The sequence below is a fragment of the Lates calcarifer genome, linkage group LG8 (assembly GCF_001640805.2).
Source record: "Lates calcarifer isolate ASB-BC8 linkage group LG8, TLL_Latcal_v3, whole genome shotgun sequence".
NCBI classification, from domain to species: Eukaryota; Metazoa; Chordata; class Actinopteri; family Centropomidae; genus Lates; species Lates calcarifer.
In genome coordinates, this window is record NC_066840.1 from 4,105,234 (window position 1) to 4,120,478 (window position 15,245).

At 39.5% G+C, this 15,245-nt stretch overlaps 1 protein-coding gene and 1 long non-coding RNA gene across 2 annotated transcripts in view; one reads left to right on the plus strand and one right to left on the minus strand.

Annotated features, from left to right (window-relative positions):
* LOC108878981 (uncharacterized) overlaps positions 1-15,242 on the minus strand; it is a 34,718-nt gene extending 19,476 nt beyond the window's left edge. The window contains exons 1-4 of the long non-coding RNA XR_001960273.2: positions 15,144-15,242; positions 14,728-14,780; positions 9,593-9,787; positions 7,947-8,086 (exon numbers count right to left, since the gene is read on the minus strand). This is a non-coding gene — a long non-coding RNA (uncharacterized LOC108878981). The remainder of the gene's footprint in view (positions 1-7,946; positions 8,087-9,592; positions 9,788-14,727; positions 14,781-15,143) is intronic.
* On the plus strand, positions 500-13,792 carry rab33a (RAB33A, member RAS oncogene family). Its single transcript, XM_018670059.2, has 5 exons — positions 500-864; positions 3,036-3,597; positions 7,964-8,104; positions 9,472-9,552; positions 9,642-13,792. The coding sequence occupies exons 2-5, from the start codon at positions 3,199-3,201 to the stop codon at positions 9,864-9,866; spliced, it is 846 nt and encodes a 281-aa protein (XP_018525575.1). The 5' UTR covers positions 500-864; positions 3,036-3,198; the 3' UTR covers positions 9,867-13,792.
* Positions 15,243-15,245: the final 3 nt, after the last annotated feature.

Below are 15,245 nucleotides of genomic sequence, written 5' to 3' on the forward strand. Positions count from 1 at the left end.
AGATCAGTTTTTATCTCCTCTCTTATGAAAGTGCAATACAGAGAGACTAGATCTTGTTACCCATTCATATTCCTGTAAAATCCTGAGTGACAGCTTCTGTGAGGTCAGTTTATCAGGTGGCATGACAGCAGCAAATCAGCCATGACTGTCAACTATCCCAGGTAAGTAAAAATGTAAATCATTTCAAAAATGAATAATTTCAGTTCTTGCCTTATGCTTGCTGCAGTAACCCTACTGTATGCCACATTAGATATGGCACACACATCTGTAGCATCCAAACCATGTATGAAAATGTAAAACCAGGACATTGTTTTGGTCTGTCTGCATGCATCCAAATGTGTGTAAGTATGTAAATTCATGCTATATTTCACTGTTGGTTTGTGTTCACCAGAATGTCAATGTCCCACTGAGACTCATCTCTAGACAAACAGGCCTTTTACTGAGGAAGAAGGGAGCTTTGTCAGAGACAAGCATTGGGATTGTTCGACACAGTGCGAGTGTGTGTGTGTGTGTTTGTTGTGTGTGTGAAAAAGAGATTATGTGTGTCTCTTTGAGAAAGAGAGTGTGTATGTCTGTGAGGAAGAGATTGTGTCTGTGTGTGAGGGATTGTTCTACACAGTGAGTGGTGCGCCTGCGTGTGTGTGTGCAAGAGAGACATTGACTTAGAGAGAGAAAACAGGACAAGTGTTGGCTTTTCTGTCTGCATTTCAGTCTGATATCAACAGACAGGGAGTGTGTGTGCATGTGTACTCCGTGTGCATACACAAGAGTGCGTGCGTGTGTTTTTTTCTGTTGTTGTTAGTCAAAATGGAAGCACAGAAGCTCAAACACCCAGCAGCACCTTGTACGTCTACATTTCGTACCGTAAGTAAAACTGATTTCTTGTCATTCCTCCATAACATGAGTTTATGAAAAAGCTATGTGATCCCGCACAGTATCTCCTGCCATCAAAAATGAACATAATGGAATCTGCAGCACTGAAAGAGTGGAAGCTAATTGTAAGCATGCTATTGAGATACTGATCACAGGGAGAAACATACTAATAGTGAGCTTGGGAAGAAAGCTGAGAGGAAAAAGCTGTCTGATGTAATGGTTGTAATGTTATTTTTAGCTACACTAGTGGTGTGGCTCTTCAATTGGTTGGTCAACAGATTGACAGACAACCACTGGATGGATTGCCATGAAATTTTGTGAAGATATTTATGGTCCCCAGAGGACGAATCATAATGACTCTGACAATCCTCCACTTTTCCCCTAGTCATGTGATCAGAGTTGACATTTTTGTTTTTTATTGAACTATTTGTACCACTATTGGATGGACTGCAATGAAACTGGATGGATATAGACATTCATGACCCCCTCAAGGTGACTTTTGTTGTCACTATTAATAACAGATAATGAATTAGTTTGACTTCAGACATTTGCAAATGTTACAAATTTCCAAACTTACAAATATGAATGTAAAACTCATGTTTATAGTTGTACTTTAGTGGTAAACATCAATAAGTTTATCCTTCAACATTCTCCTTGCAGAGGCACCTTTAAGCAAGATACTCAAGATACTGAATGCCTATCAGAGCCAAGTCTGCTGTTCTATGACTTTGACTCAGAAATGAAAATGCATTACTTTAATTTCTTGCTATCAAAGCAAGCAGTTTCAACTGATGCACTGTAAAATGAGCCTTTGATAATCTAGATATCAGGAAGTCTTTTTGTCCAGTTTCTGTAGCCATCCTCCTTGTTTGATACCTGCCCTGAGCAAACCAATACAAGATGTTTCAAAATGCCTGTGTTAGCACTATGCTGTTTCTCTCTCTCTCTTTCTCTCTCTCTCTCTCTCTCTGGTTTTTGTTTGCTTACACAGAGCAGCCCACTTGGTCAGCCAGGCAGGCAAGCTGGTATTGATTCTGCATCAAAGCATGATGTGACTGCTTGGAAAAAAGAAAAAATCAGGATGTGCAATAATAAATTATGTGGGGAACTGTTTGAAAACTCCTTGCATAATCTCAGAGGGAAAAAATAAGATCTGAAAAAATTAAAAAACATTGTGTATTTTCAGAGACTTAACAAAGTATACTGAATATTGTCTTTAAAGTTTATTTCATAAGTAATTAATAATGGTCTTATGTTAATGTCAAATTGAATGAGAATTCCTCCAGTTATTTATTTGACAGAGAAACTAGTCAGGTCTGGAATCTGGTATCACTGCAATCCTTTGCATTACAACCATGTTGGTTTATGGAATGTGACCAGCCGATCAGATCACATGATTTGGTGCTGTGAGAAAATCTGTTTCACTTTCTCTCTCAGCCACAGCCCAAGAGGAAATGTTTCACTCACAGCTGCAACCACGTTTTTTCAAACTACAGTCTTTGATTAAGTGTTTCTTAGTACATTATCTGGAGTCAGAATATGTTATTATGTTAACAGACTATTTAAAGATTTAGGAGCATTAGGCAAGAACCAGAGTAAATGAGGTAGGAAAGAAGAAAAACAAAGTTCTGCCACATAAATAAGTATTCATTTTTTGATTGTTAATATTTGCTTTTTAGTGAAATACTGGATCATTTCACCTCTTTAGCCTGAGAGAATTATTGAAATTAAACCATTGGAGAAGTCTGAAGCTTAACCTACTTAACCTTGCTTTCCACTACTAGTTGTGTGTCTGTTAGGCTCAGCTGGTGTGTTCATGTATCTACCTTATTATGCCTAACAGGTTTTAATCATATCAGTATACAAGTGCTATAATATATATTAATTTATATACCTGTGTGATGAGCGATGTGGTGAGTTTATAGTAATATTAAGGCACTTGGTCTACATTTGGTTTTCCAATTGTATCACAGTAATATTTCAAAAGTTAATTTATTGAGCCTAATAGCATCTGGTATCAATAAAGTAGCCCAGTAGGATGCAGTGCATGGTTTTTGTGGTGTTTAACTGGCGTTTTATTACTCATCTTTTTAAAGATATAAAACTTGCTACAGCCTATAAATGTTGGTTTTCCTGTCTCTTGTAATGCTTCTCCCTTTAAGGCCACAGTCAGCTGCTGAAAGAGAGCATCGTTGGTATTGTTGCATCTCTGGTCTCCTCCTTCCTTCCTCCTCCTTTCCCCTCCCTTCACTCATCCATCCATCCGTCCACCCCCTCTCCTCTTCACACACGCACCCCGATTTGCGCATCACCTCCTCCGGCATAATGACCAACGATTCTCCGGAGGAGGAGACCCGAGCTCCGGGCAGCGGAGGAGGAGGCGGAGGAGGTGGTGGAAGAGGAACTGCACAAAGAAACCGAGCGGACGACAATGTCACCATCCTGACATCCTCCATGGATTTCCACAGAGCCAGCCGGAGCCGAGCCAGCAGCAGCAACGATGCCGCCCCGAGCATCACATCCTCCGTGGACCTGAGCACCTCCTCCCTGGAGCTGAGCATCCAGACGCGGATCTTTAAGATCATCGTCATCGGGGACTCCAACGTGGGGAAGACCTGCCTCACCTTCCGCTTCACCGGGGGAAGCTTCCCCGATAAGACCGAGGCTACCATCGGCGTGGATTTCAGGGAGAAAGCGGTGGAGATAGAAGGGGAGACTATCAAGGTAAAAGCAACAGAGCTGCTGGATGTTGATTAGCGGTGTTTCCTCACCCTCTCTTCCTCCACCTCCCCCTCCTTCCCCTTTTCTTTTTGTTGATCAGCTGCAGCTCAAAGTCTGCCAGTGGATCACACACGGCCTATTCTTTCATTTTATCCCCTCACTCGGAAACAACAGATTATATTTCACAACAATTAACAATATATTTACAGGTATTCTACCATTTAAAATGTCCTTAGAGCTACATGCTGGAGAAATTCAACATGTTTGAATCAAAGGCTTTGTCTGTCTTTGTAGTCAACATTAGCCCAAGGACAATATAATGAATTTTATTTGTACTACCAAATAGACAAACTGTTTGTTTCCACAATGTTACTGATTTCTAAACATTCAAAGAATTTAATATTTTTTTATAGTTTGCATGGCAGCATTTCATGCTTTCTTTATGTTTCTAAAATCACGACTAATACTGTCAGAACCTTAGGTTTGAAAAACCATCACAAACTGACAGGGTGCTGCTTGAAATTGCATGAAAACAGCTCACTGTAGCTGTTGAAACAGTAAATATATACAATCCCAGACATGTCTCAGGGCACCTGTCCAGCTCCAGCACCATTGTAAATAACCACCCATTCATTTTTATTATGGTACAGTGTTTGATGTATGACATGACAGAGTATGTATCATATTATATCAGTCACAACAAAATTCTAAAAAAAACAACAGCATTAGAAATGTAGGCCGTAGTACTGTAATGGCACCCTGGTAATTGCTGAATTAAAAATTAATGATTCCCAAGATTCCAAGTAGGAATACATTTTGGCAGAAGAAGCCATGTCAATTTAAGTGCAGCAGTATAATAACAAGCTATGTGAAGTATCATGACAAATAATGATCAAGATTTTAGTGTAGCTTAGAATATTTACTGTCATCCTTATTCATTCATTTGGATGATCTGTGACTAAACATTAGCATCATTATTGAGATTTCTTACTCTATTGTGTGATGCACACACCCTCCTAACCTCCTCAGCTGTTCAGTGAGTGTACATGGAACCACTATGGCAAACACACACATGAATGTGTATGAGTTCCCTTCCCCCTTTCTGTCTCAGTAGAACAGTCTGTCTGCAACCTCCAGATGCCCCCTAATGCTGACTCACAAACACAGTCACACAAACACGTTGCGCTACACCTATGAGGTAAGCATATCTGAATCATTGAAATTCTGCTCAGAAAACCATACATACACACAGTATGATTAGCAGTGTGAGAAAGTGTAAATGTCACTGTTTTCATATGTAAATGTAACTAATGTAACTGATTCTGCACTTCACTACTCTCCATTGTTTTCATCTCTGTTAGCATCTGGTTTTATTACTGTCTTCAAATCTGGTCAGGTAATGTTGGTGACCGTTGGTGGAGTACATCAAGATGGAGCAAGAAGTGAAGATTTTGTTATCTAGATAAACCTGTTCAAAGTAATTAACTCTTGTACTGTAGCTGTTGTAAGTACAGGCATTGTCTTCTTTTTCTGGAAGGTAACCTTTAACGCTGCCTAAAATGTATTTTTTCCCATCCTTGGAAATTTGCTGTCTTAAAAGCGTGACCAAGGAAGGCAATATTGTTTATCAGTTTTTTGTCCAGAGCAAAATATTTTGATGACCACTTGTTAAATAGCCATTCATATTTATGGTTGCAACAGGCTGATTCCTAAAGTTTTTCGTGACCTCTCAACCTTTAATCTGTCGTCATCGTCAGGACACAGTTCCATGTGTAGGCAAGAATTATCAGCATTTGCCATAAAATGGTTACTTTTACGCTCAAAAGAGAAAATGGTCTTTTAACAGTAATGGGCCTACAAAACTTCTGTGTTGTAGGATGCTAACAGCAATTTAGACCTTGTTACACAGTGTGATTTTGGCTTGTCTGAGGCATATGTTGACCCAGGTCTGGTCCTAGAAATGTTGGTCCTATATCTCACTGTGAGGTGCCTCCTGATTTGGAGCTTTAGACTACGTTGGCCAGCGCAACATTTTATAAGTGCCATGTTTTGGATTAGGAACAGTGGAGGTGACATGAAAAAGAAGTTTGTGGGACCATGGCGAATAAGAAAATCCTCTGAGCTGTGGCCACAAAAGCCATGTGTTCAAAACATGAGAGCAGCGCAGATGAATGACCTGCCTCTCCTCTCACTTGTTTGTTGCATGTTGTATTTAAACTGTAGCGCTACAGTTCACCACGCATCTATCACACGATCTCAAACTGCTCAACGGCTCAAACTGATTCTGTATGGTCTGACACAAATTGCAATGAAAATTTTAGAATACTCATCCCGCAGTGTGACATGCAATAAACTTACACAATTATTGCTGTTGCACAGTCTAAATATACCTTTACAAGTAAACCTGGAGAGATGTAGAGATATGACAATTTTGAGTCAAGGATTTATGTTGTCTTATCTTGTGTCATACAGTTTGTTTCAACACTGGTGGCTGTAGTGAGAACTGAAGGTTTACAAGCAGACTGGGTTTTGAGAGTTTCAGTATATTTGTGTGTATTTGTCATCCAGACGGTGACTTTACTTTTGTGTCTTTCATTGCCCGAGCAAAAACTGGGCTCCTTTTCTGGTGCAGTAGGGCTTTTTAAGAAGGTGATGAACTAACGTCATAGCAGCACAGCCCTAAATTTCACTTGCTACGTATGTACATTATAACAGGATTTACGTATTACTAAAATTCTCTCAAAACTTAAATTAACTGTGCACTGTGGATTTAGCTGGGTGGCTCTTTCTCCTCTCCAGTCAGGTGAATAAAAGTAGCAGACAGATTAGCAACAGCAAATGTTATAAGCTGCAGACGGCTATAAATAGCAGAGCAGAGCACTAAGTGAAGATGTGCCGAGTAAGGTGTCAAAATAATGTCAGCTATTTCCAAGTTTGTGTGACACACAGCCAGGATATCTTACAAAATAAACAGCATTAGTGTTTTATAGTTGTTGACAAGCAGAATTCTACAAAATGTATTATTTCCTACTTATTTAGGTTTGGTTTGAAAAGCAGACTTTCAAATTGGATGAATGGTCATGTTCGATTGATTTAAATTGAGGGGTACACAGTGTACAACAAAGACTGAGCTTCGATGTTATGAGCAGCATTCAGCATCTGATGCTAAATTGCCAGGCTCATCCTTTCAAATGGTAATAGCAGATCATTTACTGGTGGTTTTACACTACAGCCCTTGGCTGAGCGGAGACATCCATGTTGATATACAAAGTGCTACTGATTACATAGTGTGGGGAAACATTCAGAAAACAGACTTTTAGAAACATGTTGTATCTGACTCAGGATGAGGTATAAATCATTGTTACTCAGTCTGCATTCTAACATGACTGAATTGTATTTTTAGGTGAAATCAGTATCAGTACTTGTGCTGAGGTGGAAAACAATGCTCACACCCTTTTTGAACCTCTGGTTAAATCTGCTTCATATTAAGGAATTACACTGCTGAGGATCAGCTCCATCTGCTCCACAGGTGGGCTGAGGAATAAGGCAAAATCTGACAGTATACTCCAAACAACTGAATCATTTTGTCAAGAATATGTAGAATACTGTGCTGGAAGCAAACACAAGAATATTTAGCTACATGAATTAGATTGAGAGTCATGGTGAGACCTGACAGGGCAAGTTCTTCAAACAGGCAGTGTATTATTTGAGGACAGTTGAAGAACACCCAAAACATTTAACAAACTTGGCCGGCCATCCTGCATACATTGTGGTGAAATTTCCAAATGTGCTATTTTGGTTTTATCCCCAGAATTGTGCCTGTGTCACTACATTTACCTTTGGAACACACTGCCCATCCTTTACTGTATACAGCACAGAGTAGACCTGCCTGAGGCCTTTGTTAATGATTAGGCAGAAAACCCCATTGTGCTACAGAGCAGCTCTCCTGAGACTCTGTAGCCAGGAATATCTGAACACTCTTTCCTGTTGACATAGTACAGGGCCATGCATTGGTTCTTGTAAGGCTTTACAGGCTTTGACAACTCATTGTAGCCAGATTCATATTTATAGTTGTCTTCTTATTTACTGAGATTAATCTCAAGCAATTGCTAACAATTAAAAAATTGAATGGTTGTTTACAAAGCCAGGATGTCTGGATTCTGGCATACTGGCTGCTGTTAAATCCAAATCTGCCCATGGTTTATTACCAGCCAGGATATTCTGAGAGCTGCAAACACTAAGAGAACACTAGGGACTTTGCTGTGTCTTTCTCTGTTGTGTCAATCCAATCTCTATCTGTGATTGTCTAATGCATCTCTTTCTCTTTAATGTTCATGACAACACAGACTTACCTTGTCTATCTCCACAGGTGCAGGTGTGGGACACAGCAGGCCAGGAGCGCTTTCGTAAATCCATGGTGGAGCACTACTACCGCAATGTCCATGCAGTGGTCTTTGTGTATGATGTCACCAAGATGGCTTCCTTCCGCAACCTACAGACATGGATAGAGGTTGGTAACTGGCTCGACACATTGTAAAATAACCAAATACTATTGTTAATTTAGAGTGGGCTCACTGAGCTCACTTCAAACTGCACAGCACCCATGTCCTTCTTACTGACACTACTTGGTGTTCTGTCCATGAAGATTCTTAGTCATCCAGGTCATGGTTGTCATGGTTTCCCAAGAAAGACTGAATCAAGGCAAACTGGACTTGGTTGTAGATAGTTGAAGACATTTCACTTCTTATCCAAGAGGCTTTTTCAGTTCTGAGTTGTTGAGTGACCCGAAAGGCTGGATGAGAGGTCAAATGTCTTCAAGTACCTACAACCAAGTCCATTTGACTTTGATTCAGCCCCCCTTGGATACTTTGTGTTTTCTTTGGCACCATGAGCACTGTCAGCCTCTCTCCAGTTTCCAGTGTTCCTGTCTTCCCTAAAACTATTCATTAGCCGTGGGTTGTCAATGTGATGTTTCTGTCACAAAGCGTGGTTTGCTACTCTGAATAATCATGGTGTGACAACTGTAACCATGGCTGTGAATAAGCCAAAAAAGCCAAATGAATTATTCATAGTAGTTTGTGTAGTCGTGTATGTAGGAGAGTTTTTTCAAAAAGGAGAGAAACATTTAAATGTGTACAAAAATACTACTACTGAATAGTACTAATAAGTCAAGTTCCTCTATTTGTATTAATATCTGTACTGGTGCTGTTACTACCTCTCCCTGTGACATCATTTTATTAGTATATTAAATCAGCAACAGCAGTAGTAATGGTGGTAAAAATACTACTACTTGTGTGACTAGTATTTGGTAGAGGTTGAAGTAGTAACACAAGCCAGTGGTATAATCAGGCAGAGGTAGTTTTATTGGTAATAGTACCGCTACTCATACTACATTTAGCATTTTTTTGTAATAATACTTGTCAGTAGTAGTGGTTGTATTAAGAGCTGCAATAGTAGGACACCCATTTCACAACAGGAATTTTGACATGTCACAGCAGGGAGAATACATAACATTAGGGCACTTTTTCTAAAATGTAAGATTGACATTGAGGACTAACGTATATTGAAATCAAAAGCAAACATACATAACCTCCTAAAATAACCTTACATTGTGAAATGGACATGGTTATGTCATTTTCCAATGTTACTCGAGTGACAAGCTACAACCTACAAGCTGACATCAGGTTTGTTGACACTGTGGTTGTTTTCACCAGGTATGACTTATTATAGCTGTCACAAATTCCTCGTCATACAACCATGAGGCCAATTTGTGGTGTTTTTTTCCTCTCCCAGTTGCTCATTTATGGTTTTTATGTATTGGTATTACAGAAATATGGCCATTGTTTATAAACCTATATTCTGCTCTTTGTGTTCCAGGAGTGTAATGGCCATCGGGTCTCTGCATCAGTACCTCGAGTCCTGGTGGGAAACAAATGTGACCTTGTGGACCAAATACAGGTTAGTGTAGCAGCACAACAGAATGTAATAGTTCATTTACCTTGCTAAATGTAATTCAGGTTTACAACCAAACACTGGTCCTGTCCCAGGTGCCCTCCAATATGGCGCTGAAGTTTGCTGACGCCCACAACATGCTGCTGTTTGAGACATCAGCCAAGGACCCGAGGGAGAGTCAGAACGTCGACTCTATCTTCATGTCCCTCGCCTGCCGCCTGAAGGCCCAGAAATCCCTGCTCTACAGAGACGTGGAGAGAGAGGATGGAAGAGTGCGACTCACACAAGAGACTGAAACAAAGAGTAATTGTCCTTGTTGAGGAAAAGGAGGAGTGGGAGGCATAATAGAAGGGAAGAGAGAAGAGTAACTGTACATGTCAAGGAAGAGGAGGAGAGGGATGATGGGAAAGTGGGGCTAAAACAAGAGTCTTTTAAATTAAGTGCAACTTTTCTAGTTTAGGATGAGGATGGGAGGGGGTGAGACTGAGACGAAGAGCAATGTGTTTCAAAGAAGAGGAGGATAGGGTGGAGGAGAACAGTGAAGTTAAAGCTTGTTCTTGAGGATGAGGACAGGGAGAAGAGCGGATGCAGAGTAGAAAGAAAAGAGGAAACTGGGCTTGTGGATTGGGAATTGACACATTTATTAACAATTCAGAAATGAGACAATGTTGCCTTTTAGATTCCTGCATAGTGTAAAATTCTTCACTTTTTTCAAACAGACACAATCAGAGTAAATATACTTTGTGCAGGGCCAGTACATAGGCAAACATAACACCATAAACATACAGTATGAGTCACTCTATGGATTGACAACAAACTGAAACCAGCCTTGGCTTGGTGTTTGTCAGAGCCATCATTAACATCAACACTCTGAGGCACCATATTAGAACACATATATCACAGTCTTAGTTCTTGCTGATATTGATTTTCATCCACATCCTAGCTGACAGCAGCATTGCCCAATCTTTTTCTACTGCCTTAAAAAGCTGCTTCAGTCTTGGTTTTAATAAACCAATTGGGCAAGAGTAGCATAGAGGAGAGTTTTCGTATTAACTACTCGAGATGATCTTGGTTTATACAACCACGCAAAAAACCTTCCGACAGCCTCTTAAATAGACTATTTAAGAGGATTAGTGAGGCTTTTTATGTCTCAGCATTTTAATGTACCTGATATTTACCCTTCAAAAGTAGGACAGTTGACTTTGAATCACTGTGAGATCACAAATACATGGGAAAGGTGAGACATGTTAGAAAAAGTAGATAAAAAATAGGGGGCAAAACAGTGCAGGTGAGCTCAAAGGACCTAGAGTAAGACCTTGAGAACAAGGTTTCCTGAAAACAGCCCATCTAGAGGTTGTCAGACAGCATGTCACATATTGATTTAGAGGCTGTAAGATCCTCTTTCCCTTTTGCAAGAGAAATGCACTCTCCCACAAAGAAGGGCCGCCATGGCAAGGCTCCTCTTTCTCATCTAATCCTGATGTAAACATATCCTCTCCATGTTTTCCCTTGTGGCAGAGTGGCTTATCTAGCTCTCTTGTGTGCAAATATGCAGAAACATCTAGTCTATGTGACTTCAAGACAGCCGTTTGGCTCCCTCCCGGTCTCCTTATCCACAGCAATTCCATATTCTGTAATAAACATTTTCAAGGTAAAGGCCTTTTGTCTTAGATGACGTGCTTTCTACATCAGTATCACTGCCTCAGTTTCAAAGAGGACAGAAAAATGACAGAACTGTGACCCCTGTAAAGACGATGGAAATTTTTGTACTGCTACACAGCCTGAGCCAGGATGTACAGTGCAAGTAGACTATTATGTTTGGTGCCTGTGTAGAGGAATGAGTATCCGAGCCATGGATGATACAGGCTGCATGAAACACTGTAGGAAGCCATATTCATTATTCACTGTTCAAAGAGATACAGTGTGTTTTACAGGAGGTAGTTCCCTGCTGGGTTGTGGGTGGAAAAAAACACTGTACATAACTTAGCATTGGAGCTATGAAGCCTTTGCGTAATAAGGCATCAATCCACTGGCCTGACTGTGACGCTGTCAGTTTGATATAGCAGTGCATTCACCATATTTTACCCTAATTTAACACTGTAGCCTACTTTTGAGCAGTGCTATTAATATATTTGGATGCCATATGTAAAAATAATCAGATCACTGAGCATTTAAGGCCAGTGTTCCCTCCACGCTGACGGTCTGATGACCTGATTATTTCAACACATTGAGCAATTTAAACACTGTGCAAATCCAAGTGAAATCCAGAGCTATTGTCTGAGGTATATCAGGTTTTATTGATGTTTATTCCAAAAATCTTCATCTCTGTTAATTCATTCTTATACTATTAACAGCAGCAGGATTAAACAGCTGTTTTAAGTAAATCACATCACATTACTGTAAAACCCCAGGAGGCGCTCTATTCATTCTCACTGTACAGGCAAATCTGTGATTTGGAAAGGAGATTTTAACTTTCATACATGCAACCCAGAGCCATAGTTTCAACAAGAGCTGGGCAAAAGAACACACAACAACTAGGTTAACAACCACTCATCCATTTTCTAAACTGCTTATTCTGTTCAAGGTGGTAGGTGGCTGGATCATATCCCAGCACATGAAAGGAGGGGTACAGCCTACAACTTTTTATCTGTTAACAAATATCTATGGCTCTGTCTACCGTTAGGTTAGCATAATCTAGCTAATTTAGTCGCTGAAATTCAAGTGAGATGATTGTACTAGCTTAATGAGAAGAAAAACATGTTGTGGAAAAAAGAAGAATGTGCCTGCATTTCCTTCATACACTTATCAGATCTGAGTAAAATAACATTTGACTTGGTTTCAAATGACTGGAAAAAGGATATATATTAATAGTTTTTGTTTGTTTGTTTGTTTTCTGGTTTTCACCTTTAATAACAGTATAGAACTGAGTGTCATTTTTGTACAATAAATGATCAGTTATCACTCATATCACTCAAATTCTGTACTTAACATATCACATTAAGCACTATCTCAACTTTCTTTTTCCAACATTTGAAATCACTGCAAATGTACATTTTATATAGGTCTAAAAGTTAAGAATACAAATGTAGTATGTATGTATGCTTGCCTTCCCTTTTCCCTGTACATATATTTTATTTGTTAAAATGTTTCCTTCTTCGGTTGTTTCTTTTTAATAACCAGTGTTTGCTCTTAAAGGGATGCCTTGACATTTTGAAATTTAGTCTGGTATTTTTGTTTATCTGTTTAAGAAAAGTTACCATATGTGAAATTTTGGTAATGCTAACACAGCTAAAAGGAGACTGGTATTTGCAGTTTGGAGCTAGCTTGATAGCATTATTATATTTTCATATTAACTACCTATTCTGTTGTGGTTTTCAAGACTTGTCATTGCTTTTTTTATGCATTAAAAATTCTAATAATATAACATTTATTGATGTCTGTGGAGAAATTATCTTCCCCCTCCACAGAGAAATCAGTGCTGTCACACTGAGCACAATGGAGCATTAAAATTAAACAATAACTGAAGAAACATTCAGTAAATATTAAACTTAAATGATGCATGAATCCTAAACATGAGCTGGAAAAACATTTCATTCTCAGGTTCTTTTGGGTCCTTTGTTTTTACATGTCTCTCCATCACTGGCCCGACTGATATTTGTGCTATGGGTCAATGAACTGGGGGCATGGGGGTGCACTTTTTGAAGATAGGCCACCATTACCAACTGAGAGACACAGGTCAGCGGTCACTTTAGACCTGCCCTTTGACTCCAAAAGCTGTTTTGAGAGTTGTTACATCAACACAAAACGATGGTGAAGAATCATACACCTGGGATAGGTTCTACCATTTTAACGCTCCATTAAACTTGATGTGACTTACAGAGGCAAGACATCTGAGATGGGTCAGTTACAGAACAAAAACCCTTGCTCAAACACCCTTCAGCAGGACGGATGGTTGTTGACACAGGGATTTGAACTCTCATCCTACCCAGTCACCACTACCATCCTCCTCCAGCATAAACCAAAAAAAATTCAGATTAAAAGTCAAAATACCAAGTTACTCCTTTAACAAAAGCCTTAAGAGTGGTGTTACTGGATTTTGTGGTTGTTATAATTTGATTATAACTGTAAAATCTGAAATGACAATGTTTTTTGGCTGTGAGGTTATTATTGTTTTGGACTGTATCGTCTTTGTCTTCTTTGTTGTTGTCACAAAGGGACTTCTGATAAAACAGCTGAAGAAGCGTCACTGGACTCAGAGCCTCGTTCTTTGGAGACCAGTTCAATCATTCTACACTAAACCTTCCTCTGAATGCTTAAACTCAAGTCAGTTTCTTCTTTCTTCTTCTTATGTGCCCCCTAAGCATTAACATGATGAGGTTCTCAGTAACACGTCTGTTTAGGCTATATACTAACTGTCTCCCTCCCACACACAGGAACTTCAGATTTCATGTCTGTTTTTCCGTTCTCTTACTTCCTTTCTCTCTGCCCTGTATCTTATTTCACCCTTCATGTGTCCCCTTGTTTCTACTGCCCTCTAATTCTATTTCTGTCCTGATCTCTCTATAGTTGATCCCTTTAAGTCCTTCTATGCCAGTCTCATATCTCACTGTCAGTGCTTCTATCTGTCTGTGACCTCTAGTACTTTAAGTTTCTTTCTCCTTCTCAGCCTCCATATGTTATTGTGTCTGCACCAGTCTGTCTGTTCTTCTGTCTCCATCTTTCTTTCCCCAAACATGTGGCTTGTGGCTGCTCCTTGTCTTTGGCTAGAAAATTAAATTCTCAAGCAGATCATGTGTCCATTAATGGATAGAGCAGATGAGTGCTGCTGAATGCTGAGAGTAGTATAAGATCGGAAAGGTAAAACATTATATTTCATTAAATGCTTATATTTCCCTACATACTGACTCACTCTGCAGGTTTACAAAAACATTAAAACTTTTAAGTGGCTCAGTCAGAGTATAGTTTTTTGACCAGTTATTAATGGCATGTCTTACTGCTTTGGTATTAATTATTTAACAAAAGACAAGCTGCATGTAAAGATGTCTTTAAGCATTAAGATGTGCCATGACATGTTGGAAAACATGGACAGACATTAAAATTGGGGGGTTTTGAGACAGATTATAAATTGAGATATGATGAGATATTCCAGAAAGGCTGGACATTTTTTGTGGGGGAACATACCTTGGAGTGGATGATGATGTGCTTTGGCAAGTCAGCTATCAAGAGACAGACATCTGAGTGGAAACAGACCAACAGTGATTTTAATACCAAAAAGTTACTGTGTGTCCTAAAATAAATGATACTAAATCAAAAGTTGTCAACCCCGAGGCAAATTCATGAACAAAAGATCCCCAGTGACACTCAGTGACTGTAAAATGTAACGTAAATACAATTAAAAGTCATATGAACCTAAACTAAAGCAGGTGCAACACTGATTAATGATTAACTTAAGTGGTCGCTGTCCTGGGTTCTGAAACATTTAGTTTACCGGGGCAAGTATTTGCTCAGTTGCCAAATAAATATCTTTCTTTCATTTTTGTGAATAAATAGAGGAGATACTCAAGAAAGAGTAAGTCAGACATGGCCAGAAAACTTACGGATAAAAATGCTGCTTCCACTGCCTCAGCACCAGTGGTTGGGCAACAGCGTCGCAGTAATATTACCTGTTTTGATTTGTGATAGGAAATGGAATGACGTCC